The sequence below is a fragment of the Chinchilla lanigera genome, unplaced genomic scaffold, assembly GCF_000276665.1.
Source record: "Chinchilla lanigera isolate Chin_1 unplaced genomic scaffold, ChiLan1.0 scaffold00054, whole genome shotgun sequence".
Taxonomy (NCBI): Eukaryota; Metazoa; Chordata; class Mammalia; order Rodentia; family Chinchillidae; genus Chinchilla; species Chinchilla lanigera.
In genome coordinates, this window is record NW_004955455.1 from 2422597 (window position 1) to 2435069 (window position 12473).

The 12473-nt window shown below is 43.7% G+C and overlaps 1 protein-coding gene across 1 annotated transcript in view; it reads right to left on the reverse strand.

Annotated features, from left to right (window-relative positions):
- The window catches only part of Ttc28 (tetratricopeptide repeat domain 28), a 641970-nt gene that overhangs the window by 100307 nt on the left and 529190 nt on the right, over positions 1-12473 (reverse strand). The window contains exon 9 of the mRNA XM_013520304.1: positions 975-2316. Coding sequence (XP_013375758.1) covers positions 975-2316 — 1342 coding nt within the window. The remainder of the gene's footprint in view (positions 1-974; positions 2317-12473) is intronic.

A 12473-nucleotide genomic window follows, 5' to 3' on the forward strand; every position in this document is an offset into this window, starting at 1 on the left:
TCAGGCCTCCCAATTTCCACTACTGCTTAGACTATGTTTTTGAAATCACTTTACAGTGGCTATAAATCTTTCACCCTGAGCTTCTCAGAGCACTCTGTGGGTGATGATTTAGTTTGACCCTTGCCCTTCCTCCAATCTAGGAGCCCCAATCCCCTGCCTGTCTGGTGAAGCCATATATTCTGTAGACACAGGCACCTTCTTTGGTTCCCCACATTTGGGAGAAAAGCATCCTCTGGCGGACAGTGTGTCTTTTTGTGCTGTTCAGAGCTGACATGATCAGAGTGGGAAGAGCAAGGGTTTTGGCAGCAGACCAAACCAGTTGTATAGGCACACACATTTCTCTCCCTAAGCCTCAATTTCTGGTGATGATAAATCCCCCACCCCATAGCAGCTGGTAGATCATCTTGTATAGCAACACAAGATTGCTCAAACTACTAAGATATCTACGCAAAGAGCGTGGCATGATGCATGGAACACAGGACAGGCTTATTTGCTCCTTCAATTATCAGGTGGCTTTTCCTAAAAGCAACACAATGGGGGTCCGAGTAATTGGAGACCAATGTTGTAGTAATAAGCGTATTTATAAAATATAGGAGGTATTCAGAAAAGATCAGTTATAGTGATTTATGCACCTTCCCATCTCTGTTAACTCTTTATCCTTCTCATTTTAATATAGTTATAAAAGCACTGTATTTGGAGGCTGAGAGCACAAGGTTGATTCTCAGCTCTCTCTTTTAAGCCTTTTAAGCTGTATAATCCTAGGTATTCATCCAGCCTCTCAGGGCTTTCGTTTCTTTTTTGAGAACACAAGAGTAATAATATCACTTGCCTAATTCAAAGGCTTATTGGAGGAACCTAATGAGATATGTGCAAAAATGCTTTGTAGTTAATAAACTGCTTTGCAGATGTGTAGTTGCCACTGCAACTGCTCTTTTTTTGCAGGTCTGTCTACATTGATTGTCTTGTCATTTTACCTGTGTCCATTTCCTAGACCCCGGTAAGCCTTGGCTTGGTCTTGCATACGATTCAGACTCTGGGCAACAGATAGATACTGCTCGTAGTACTTGATAGCTTCCTCGTAGTCCCCCAGAGCCTCATAGCAATCCCCAAGGTTGCCATAGGCCCGGCCTCTGTCAAGCACCGACTCGTTCCCACTGAGCTGCTGCAGCATGGCCAGCTGCTGCTCAAAATAGCCAATGGCTTCTTCCATCACATTCATGTTCATCTTTGTGATACCCATGTTGCCATAGACCTGTGCTTCTAGACTTGGATCCTTCAGCTTCTGCCCCAGGTCTAGCTGTTCTTCATAGCACTTGAATGCCATTGTGTATTTCCCCAGGGCCATGTATACAGCAGCCAGGTGCCCATGAGCTCTGCACTCGCCTGGCAAGTCGCTCAGCTCCTGATATACCTCCAGTTCTTGCGTGTGATAACCTAAGGCCTTATCATACTTCTGGATCATTCGGTACGCAGTGCCCAGTGCTGCATATGCACTGGCCTCCAGTCTTCTGTCCTTTACGTGGTGAGCTAAGCCCAGCTGCTGCTCATAGAATTTTATTGCACCATTTATATCTTTTTTACAGATGAATATATCGCCCAGGTTCCCGAGGGCTCGAAATTTAGCCTGGGAATTATTCAGGGACTGGGCTAGGGATAACAGGTACTTCTGACACTCTTCAGCTTTGCTGAAATTCAGCAGAGCTTTGAATGCTAGGCCCAAGTTGCAGTAGGCTTTTGCTTGGCTCAATTTATCATGAAGGTCTTTGGCCAGGGCCAGATCCTGCTCATAGTACTTCACTGCCTCCTGGTAATTTCCAAGGCAATAATGGGCATAGCCAAGATTGTGGCAGACCTTCCCTTCTCCTTCCATGTCTTGAAGGTCAGGAGCAAGCTGGAGGTATTGTTCATAATAGGGAGCAGCCTGGTCATACTCTCCCCTAGAGCAGTGGAAGTTTCCCAGGTTGCTGAGGGCCCGGGCCTCGCTCTGGATGTCTCGAAGCTCCCGGGCAATGTTCAAGTGGTTCTGATAGTGCTGCAGAGCTCGGTCATGGGCACCCAGGGCCTGGTAGGCCACTGCAAGGTTTCCATGTGTGGACGCCTGTGAGGCACGGTCGTTAACCTCCATGGAGATCTGCAGCTCCTGTCGGTGGTACTTGACCGCCTGGTCATACATGCCCAGTGCATTGTAGGCATTGCCCATGTTCCCGTAGGCCCGACCCTGAGCAGCATAGTCGCTCAGTTCCTGGGCAATGCACAGGTGGGTCTTGTGGAGTTTCAGTGCAGTGTCATAATCACCTTTCATCTGGTGTATGATTCCTACAATAGAGAATAACAGAACAGAAAAAGATGAGCAGTTTAGGGAAAAAATGTCATCTGCTTCTTGATTTATAGTAAATACAACCCAGATGGATTAAAGTATTTAAAATAACAGAAGGTAGAATTAAATATTTAATCAATTCTCCAGGAAAAGGATACATTTCTAAGCTTCAAAACAACAGGAAAAAAATATCAACAGATTTGATTACAAAAATGAGAATTTTTGTAGTATAAATATCTAAAATTAACAAGAAAAACACAACTCTGGAAATATGTAAATCATATATGAAAAAGTTTAATGGCTATTGTGAGTAAAGATTTTATTCAGTTTGACTTAGAAAAAAGAAATCAAGACCCCAATTTACTGAAATAGGCAAAGAACTATAAATGTTAGCAGACAACTCACATCCAAAGAAATACACAGGGTACCCACAGGAGGAAATGCTAATTTCCTTTAATAATCAAAGAAATGCAAAAGAAAGCAACCCTGAAGTACCATTTTACTCCTACTAAATTAGCAAATAAAATTTTTAAACACTCCCTATACTAATGAGGCTGCCCTGAAACTGGTAAACATATCAACTGCTAGGGACAAAAATGGGAACAACCTCTGGACACGAACCCTGGGAAGAAGTACAAATGTGGCCCTACTCTGACCCACAGTCTGGCTCAAGGGAAAGCATCCTAAGAAAGCAGCCAGCAGGCACACAAGCTAATGGATAACAATCTTCACTGTCGCACTATTACATGAGTGAAAAACCATGTAATGCCAAACTCTGGGGCACTGTATGAGTACATTTTGGCGTGTCAACTCAATAGAGGATTATGCAGTTATTAAAAAGGTAATTATGAAGTCTATGCTGATAAATGGGGTAAAATGTTTTTACAATCAAATTAACTGGAGAAAGCAGGAAACAATGCTGCGTGCTCGGAGTGACAACTAAGAGGATGAATGTATGCACATGGATAAGACCTGGAAGGGATTATGCAGAATAAAAAAGAGCTGCCTTGCTAGGTGATGGGATCTGAGTGATTTTTGTTGCAAAATTTCTTGTAATTATGCAATATTGCTTTTACAGTCAGCAATAGTAGTGCTTCAAGCAATCTCATAAACTATGCTATGGCTACGAAGCTAAGCTACTGTTTTACAAGCAGTTCAAATTGAGGTCTATGATACATATCTTAAACATCAAGTACTGCTGTTCCAAATGAGGGGTGTCATAGAGGTAACTTGGAGTGTGGGCCCCTGGAAAATGTGGAGGGAACCCGCGGTGCAAACAGACTCCATTCCCTTGGTTTTAAACATGCTTTTCCGTGTGTGTGTGTGTGTGTGTGTGTGAGCCTTTCAGTGGTGACCTGCAAAAGCACAAAAACTCAAAAACACCAGGATGGGTTCTTGTTAAAATATCTGTACTGAAAATAAGGGGTTTGAGACAGAACGCTATCAAAAACCCAGCCTCCATGATTTGTTTAACTCAGTGACAGCCTCCATTCATTCTTGCACTCATTCACTCACCCAGCAAACTTTAACTGGATATCTGTTGTGTCTTTGTTATGGCCAGTAGGGTAGAGAGAGAAATGAGAACAGGAGTCTCTGCCCTCACTGAGTACAAAGCGTAAGGCAGGCAACTGTGAAACAAATGTCAATGCACCTAATCACTGCTGAAGTCGGGGCAGGGTGTGGGGTGAGCTGTCAGGGCCGTTTTGATGGTTCTACTTCTTCCCCACTCTTGGGGCGATCCACACTGCCATAGAAGCTCTGCCCGGTCTCCAGGTTGCCCATTATGTGACATTAACTGGATGTAGGGTATTGGGTGAATCTTTTGTCTCTGTCAGCTTTATTTAGTTCACGCATAAAATAAGAAAATAATAATGGTGATACCAACCTTAGAGAATGGTAGTGAGGCTCAAATGAAATAAAGTATGTGCAAGTATGTTGTAATCTGTAAAGTGAAACTCAAATATGAGTTACTGAAATTGTTATATACTTCCAGGAAAGGAAATTCTTGAGATGGAAAGATTACATAAATTATGGCTGTTCTTCTGCGCATTTTAATGAGTAAAATATTTTATAATTTAAAAAATAAATAAATCATAGTACATCTATATGATGGAATACTATGGTGGCATTAAAAAGAGTGAAACAGAAATTTATATATTAAAGCGGTAAGAAATTTATAGTAAGGAACTATATGGTCACAAATAGTACATTTTAATAAAAAAAATTAATAGGGTGTGTGTATATGCATGCATGTTTACATTTGTATATGCACATATAGCATAAAATTTATTTAAATGTTAACAGTAGTAATTTTTGGTTGGTGGGACTTCAGGGTTTTTCCTTTGGTTTATTTTTTAAAAGTTTTTAGAATGGACACATAACTTTTGGTTTAAAAACAGTTTCTCTTAACAAAACAAAACATCTCTGATCCAACCAGAGAAGTAGCATTCCTGGGGACTGGGCCTGGTCACTCCCTCGGGCTGGGGACATCATTAGCTTCCTAGCTGGAAAGATCTCAGTTTTTTAGAACTTTTCTCCAGGTTAGAAATTCTAAGCTTCCCTAGAGGAAATAATATCTTGGAATCACCGGGAAGTCTTTTAATGATGAAAAGTTATTAGTGACAGATACATTTTAGTTAAAGACCTAAATTTAACATGTTTTCTTTTTTTGGTACTGGGAATCGAATTTAGGACTTTGCACTTGCCAGGCAAGCGCTTGTGCCACTAAGCTATATCCCCAGCCCCAACATGTGTTCTTAAGAATAATAAAGAATATCTAAAGAAATAGATATTAAATAGAAGAAATAGATATTAAATAGATGTGTTCTTAAGAATATCTAAAGAAAATTTGGATTTGAAATTTTCAAGTGTTTTATTTTAGTTTTAAAATTTTTTTGGTACTGGAAATCAAACTCAGGATCTTGCACTTTCCAGGCAAGTGCTGTGCCACTGAGTTATATCCCCAGCCCTTCAACCATTTTAGAGGAGATGAATCATTTCCTTCCTATCTGATAGACATCTGCATTTCTAAAATGGGGGTCAAAATACCTGCCCAGCCCCGAGTCCCTGGTTAAGGACAGAGTCTGAGCTGGGGAGGGCAGCAGGAGGACCTGGATGTTCTTAGACCTCTTTCTCCCACAGTGAATCATTTTCCCCAAAGCTTTTTTATTTTATTGCAATGACTTATTTTTTTTCTTTCATTATCCAGAGCCTCTGACATGCTAGGCAAGCACTTTACACTCCCTTGCACATACATACCACCCTTTCTTGAAGAGTTACATTTCTAGTCTTTTTAAAAATTTTATTTTGAGTCAGGGTCTCACTAACTTGCCCGGGCTGGCCTCAATTTCAGATCTTCCTTTCTCAAACTCCCAAGTAGCTGGAAAGACAGATGGGCTCCACCATACCTGACTACACTGACTTTTTTTTGAGGGGGTTTCTTTTTGAGACAGGGTTTCACTATGAATTTCAGGATGGCCTTGAACTCACTTTGTAGTCCAGGCTGGCCTTGAATTCGCAAGGATCCTCCTGCCTCAGCCTCTTAAGTGCTGGGATTAGAGGCATGGGCCACCATGCCCGGCCTACAGTGATTATTTTAAGCCAACAGGATCACTTATTGGTTTCTAAAATGATGATAAGAGGAAGCAAGCGATGAAAGACTTACAGAGAAGCAGTCAGAGGCAGCTTGGTTTTCATGCATGCCTTCCTCCACCATGGCTAAGGCCTTGCTAGCTCCCTACCCACCTATAGGATCAAGCTGTGCCCCATCCTACAGGGAACTGGCTCAGCAGCAGGAAGGCACAGTGTGACAGAAAAGGTACAGGATGCTAGCAAATGTCCAAAGTCCTGTTCAACAAGCCTGGCTCCCTTTGCACTAGTCACTTAACATCTCTGAATCTTTGCTTGCTTGTTTTTTTTAATTTTTTTTTTTTTTAATCTTTTGGCATTTTGTCTTGTTTTGTTTTCTTAATAACAAGGTCAGGTTATACTCATGTAAAAGAAACAATATAAGAAACATACATCGACATGCTTTGTAAACTATGTGTACCATGGGATTTAGGAACTCTGCTTCTCTTGCTCCCTGAGTGTCAGCATCTGGGCTAGTCGACAGGGAGCAGTTGGGATACTACAGGCTACCCAAGGCTCAGAGATCAGTGAAGGGAACTGCCCGTTGGTTCTAGCAAAATGATCTGACCGCCAGCCAGCTTCTCAGGCACTCTATCGTCTTCTGTGGTTCTCATCTTACGTTTCTATGTGCCTTTAAGGAATCAGAGTGGGATTCTCAAAACAAGGACTTCTGAGCACAGACAAGGGTGACAGGAGGTAGATGTGGTCGAGCTGGGCATCGTTTCATCTGCCCTGTGTCCCCATCGTCCCGGCGGTGGCTGCCAGCCTGGAGGATTCTGAACGGAACATTACACACTCCTGGCAGCCTTTCTCTTTGTTGAGGCAACATAAAAGCGGCCCGAGAGCTGCCAGCAGAGTGGCTGCGCACGCTGAGGAGATAATCTGCAGATCCTCCTTCCCTTTCGAGACCACAGCTTGATTTTGCAGGGCCGTCACTCAGAGGAAGACTTACAGAGGGCTTGTCAGCGGGGGCGCACTAGGTGACAACGGGCTGCAGGGAGGGGAATTAAATGAAGATTAGTGGGGCAGAAGATCTTCACAATGGCGTGTGGAGAAAGGACACATGGCTATGAATTTATACATCACCTCAGCAGGCCTCCACCTCAGGGTCACTGCCATGGGAGTAGTCAAGCCTACTTCAAAGGGCTGGGATGGGGGCCTGGAAATGGTGCCGAGGAGCAGCCAGCACAAGGGCCAGGACGTACTAAATGCTCAGTACTGTTTGCTTATATGATTAACTACCACCAGCAGAGACCAAGGGAGGTGGTACCAGGGCAAACCAAGCTGAAAAGAATGCTACTAAAAGTAGAACCCTGAGCATTTTGCTGGGAGTTCTGGCTGCTTTTTCTCTTGGGAATTCTTTGAAAGACGTGCCTAAGTGATTTCCACGAACAATGGAAGGCTTTTTCTCATTTACTGGGAATACTATTGCCGTGATTGCTAATGATGCACACACCCAGTGCAGCTTTAGGAACTGACCTGTTCTTTTCCTCTGGTCAAGCAGACCAAGTTCTGCTCCATCTATACCAAACCATCAGCAATCCTCAGAGCACACACAAGGCCCAAGGATCCGGGCAAGGCTAGTAAGAGGAGGTAAGTGAGCGGCAGGGGTGAGTCAAGACCTCACAGACCCCTGTGCCCTCAGCTGTACAAGCCTGCACACTTCCAAATAAGCAAGGGACATGAAGAAACTGCTCTGAGTCCTGCAAGGTGTGATATGGAATGGTAGCTGTGCTTTCTAAAGTTCTCATCAGTCAGAAGTACATATGGAAGTATTTATGAATGAAGCAGTATGGTGTCTATGGCTTGCTTTAAAAACACTGCGGTGCAGTGGCAGACAGGAAGAGTGACAGCATGTATGTTTATGAAAATAGATGAAACAAGATTAGCAAAATGTTGATAATTTGGTTATGAGTATGTGGGGGTTCGTTATACTGTTCTCTCTACCTGTGAAAATTTCCATAATAGAGAGTTACGTAATACGGATGGGCAGAGACGCTTGCACCGAGTGTTTTTGTGAAGCTCCTTTTAGGTCGTGAAAGTCTTCTGTATAACTAAATCCTGATGTGGGTGGTTAAGTCCATTTTTCTACCTCTGGGACCTCAGTAGAGAAACTGATCAGCTAGTCACCAGCCTCTCTAGCTACACAGACCCCCCCAGCCCTCTGCAGTGTGTGTGTGTAGACTGGAAGCAAAAGAGCACTGTAGGACAGCTCCACTGTGCTAAAGGATCGGGGGACAGTATGTCTGAGGTGGGAGGGGACAGAAAGACCAGCTGAGAACACCTGCAGTACAGAAAGAGCCCTGCATGCCTCCCTCCCCCAAGCTCAGCACCAGGGAAAGTGGCCAAAAGAATCCATCTAGCCATCTTTAAATTCTGGGATTCTATCTTTCTCTCTCAAGTTCTCACAGTTTTTCCACAGCGTTTGCTGTTGTGCAGTACTGGGGCTGGAAGCTAGGGCCTTTGCACTGAGCTACATCACCAGATGCTTTTATTATTTTTTAAAAATTTGAGACAGGGTCTCCATAATAAAAAGGGCTGGAGATGTAGCTCAGTGGTAGAGCACCCCTGGGCTCAATCCCCAGTGCTAGGAAAAGAAAATCTCACAGCTTCGGGTGAGGAGGAGGGAACAGACCTGGTTAGTAAACAGATGGCTAGAATCAAAGGCAAAGTACTTTGTGTTAGAAGTGCAACCAACTAGATGTTTTGTTTTGTTTTTTTTTCAACTAGATGTTTTATCTAACACATTTTCCAGTGAATATTGATGTCCTAGGAGAGAAGTCTCTATGATTTTTGCCAAGGGAGGATAGCTAGGATTTTTGTTTTTTTGGTACCAAGAATCGATCTCAGGACCTCACACTTGCCAGGCAGGCGCTGTGCTGCTGAGCTATCCCTGGCTCCAAGGATGTATTTTTTTAATGGCAGATAACTGGAAAATTACTTAACATACATCAGCTACAAGCATCTTCCAGATAGGTAAGCTCTTCTGGAGAACCTCACTGTGCCTGGCTTTCTACTCCATGGTCTCATCTGCACCTGAAAACAATCCTGCAAGGTTGTGTTGTGGTCTCTGAGACCTGGACATTTCCAGAACTTACTCAGGCACACAGAGCTCTAGGGACAGCTGTGGTAGTGAAACCAGCCTGACTGAGGAGCCCACACTGTCCCTGCAGCCCTGTTTCGCCCTTATGGCGAAAGGCAGGCATGATTCTGTCCCTATTTCTTCTCTATCAATGTTAACACACTGCTGTGCCAAACTAAGCTGCGGCAGCTGTTTGTGAACAGAGCAATGGTCTGGCTAAATCTGTGTGCATTAAAGGCCAGAAAATGCTAAGAGACTTAAGACTGGAGGGGAAGCAGCAGATGTAATCACGTCCGTGGCTGTCACCTCTGGAGAACTCCTGGCCATCATGTGTCTATTCTGCTATGCTTTAACTTAATTATACCTGTCTACTTTTTCAACCAAACTCACCAGGCTCCTTAGGAGGATAAATGAAGTTATGAGCCTGTTATCTTTTTTTGCTTCAACAGCAGTTTAGGATGTCTTATATCTTTGGTGACATTGCGAGTTTGTGCCACTTCCATCCAAGATCTCAATTGCCCTTGCCTTCTCTTTTCATTCTGAGCAGCCTGCTAGAAGAGGGTAAGGAAATCCCAACACATTCTACTCTGCCCTTCTACGAGTACTCTCCATGAAAACAACCTCTTTTTTATCTAGTCTTGCGGAAATACAGTGGGCCTTAACACCACTCCTCAAGGTTTCCCTTGAGAGCCAGTTCCTCTGCAGCCCCTTCCTGCCACTGCCCCTAAGGTTCAGGCTAAACCCTGCTACTTGGGAGGCCAAGGACAGAGGATTGCAAGTCTGAGTCCAGCCTAGGCAATTTAGTAAGACCCTGTCTCAAAATTAAAAATAATTTTCTTTAAAGGCCGGGGCTGTAGCTCAGTGATAGAGTGCTTGCCTAGCACATACAAGGCCCTGGGTTCCATCCTCAGCATTGAAGAAAGATAAAGAAGAAGAAGAGGAAGTGGAGAAAGAAAAAGAAGATTCAGTTCCCTGGAACCCACAATTATTTCACTGGACTCGTCCATGGTCCCACTTCTACTTCTCTTGGATGTTTAAAAACCAAGACTGCAGGTGAATAGCTCAGAAATTCCCTCAGCCTGTGTGCTGTAAATCCTGCAATGGTGGGAAAGATTAATTGCGCCATGAAGTGGGAGAAGTAATAATTAAAGCGATTAAAAAGGAGGTGGCTGGAGGGGGTGCTCAAGTGATGGATGATGAGGGAGGAAGTGCTAGGCACAGTCATTCCTAAAGGCTCTGGCTGGGCCACTGTGTGAAGGAACTTGGTGGGAAGCCCAGAGCAAGGTGAAAAATCTGCTGGGCCTGCCCGGCCAAGCACTGCCATTAGTCATTGTTTGGAAAAGGCAAAGAGTGCCTGGTTTTCATTCTGGATCACAATAAGAGGTGGGAGGTGCCCTCATAAGTGAACAATGTGGGGAATGTGAAGGGAGCAGTTCCAATGTGAAACAAACATTTCTTTTGTTTCAGGGCCTTGGATAGAAACACTGAAGTGCTGAGATAGCAGCTTCTGTCCTCACTGGGGCTGAGGCCTGAGACTTGGATCAGTACCCCCTCCCTGAGCACCTTCTAGGGGTCCCTTGGGTTTGCAAAATGTGGGCCAATCACAGTGGCATTTATATGTAGCCCAACCTGCTTTTCTGCCTTTCTTGTCCCATTTGCTTGGCTTGGATTGCTTTTCTTCCCTGGCTGTGACAAACTTTACCAGTGTCCCTACCGTCTGGTTCTTTTCTATACCCGGATGTGTATTTCCCTACTTGTGAGCAGTTCGGCATGGCACAGTGACTTGCTTTGCCCAAGGCCACATTAGGAGAAGTGATGTGTTACTTTCAGGCAGCAGTGGGTTTCGTTGTTCATTTGTGGTACCGGGAAGTAAAACCAAGGCCTTTACATTGCCTGGCATCCCAGTCCCTCCACCGCCTTTTAAATCTTGAGACAGGGTCTCACTAAATTACTAAATTGCCCACGCTGGGCTTGAACTTGGGTTGGGATCTTCTTGCCTCAACCCCTCAGAGGGGGTTATAGGTGTGTGCCACACACCCAGGTGACAACAGGTCTTAAGAGCTGGAGTGTAATATTCCATGTCCTCTCTTGCCCTGCTTCCTTGACTGTAGAAGCTGTATGCCCCTGATAGTGCCGCCATAGGAAGATGGACCCCTAGCAGGCCCAGATTAGTGAGCTACTCCTGAGGGCCATGGGATTTGGATGAGTAAAATAATTTATTGTTTTGGACAACCAAGATTTGGGGGCTATTATTATTGTAGCAGAATCTAGTGTGCCCTGGTGGATGTGCCATACCAAACTTCCAAGCCTTTGTCACAGCCTCCAGTGTCATTATATATCCTACCAAAGTCTGTGAGAGGACACACATCTACTAATGGAAGTTTCCCGAGGAGGTTTTGAGCCATCCATCCCTCAGAATACTCTAAACTTTAGTCCTAGTGCACCACTAAAATCTGTTAACTTTACTTTGGACTCAAACAAAACGGCTTCAGTGAACTGAGGGTTATCATTATGCCCTTGGGGTTGGTTGTTTTGTTTTCAATTAAAGTTTGCTATTAGAATAGCACACTGAAATCTACTATAATACTTGCTGTGAAATTTTATTTCTGTCATACATTTTGTCCCCAGAATCCTCTACATAAAAGGCCCTTGAGAGTATTCTTTTAGATTTCAACTCTCCTTCCACCGAAGAATGTTATGCTCCTGTCTCTTAGGTAATAAGAAGTACACGCTTCTCTTTTTCCTTCAGCCATCAGGAAGCTCTGTTTCAAATATGAAATTAGTATGGCATATCTGTCAGCCCTCATGCACTGCATATTTGGACTCCTTGCCCTGGTCTTGGTTTATTTCCCTAATCTTGATTTTTGTATTTCTGTTGCATCATCATTTGATATAGTAAGGTAAGTAAAATCCTTTCTGGAATGAAACAAGTTATAAACAAAACCAGAAATGAAAAACCCCTTTTCCATCCATTACATGCTTAGCCAGCTTGGTCTTGGTAACCCACCTATGCCTTGGCCTGCCACTTCTCAACTCTGCTGCATGAGCTCCACAGTCTTTTTCCATGGGAGGTGATCTACCAGCTTTATGAACCGAGAAGTGTCAGTTACTTGGAGACAGTGCTTTCTGGTAAAAATGCTGTGATCAGAATAATGCCTCTTTCTAGCTCTCATCTTCGCTGTCACGTGTAACAAGGCAAGTCACTACTCCTGGCCCCTGGTTTTCATGTATCTCAGAGGCAATTTTGAAGGTTAAGCAAAATGGCAAAAGCTTTGGTGTGTGATACTCTATTTTCTACGGTACTGGCATTATTCTAAACAGCTTCAATCAACACAGTCCCTAACATTACAAATAATAAAGTAAAAAAAATGCCACTCCATCTAACATTATTTTAATAGAATGTAGTTCACTGTAAGTCTTGGATGCCATCATATTTCATAAGTATCA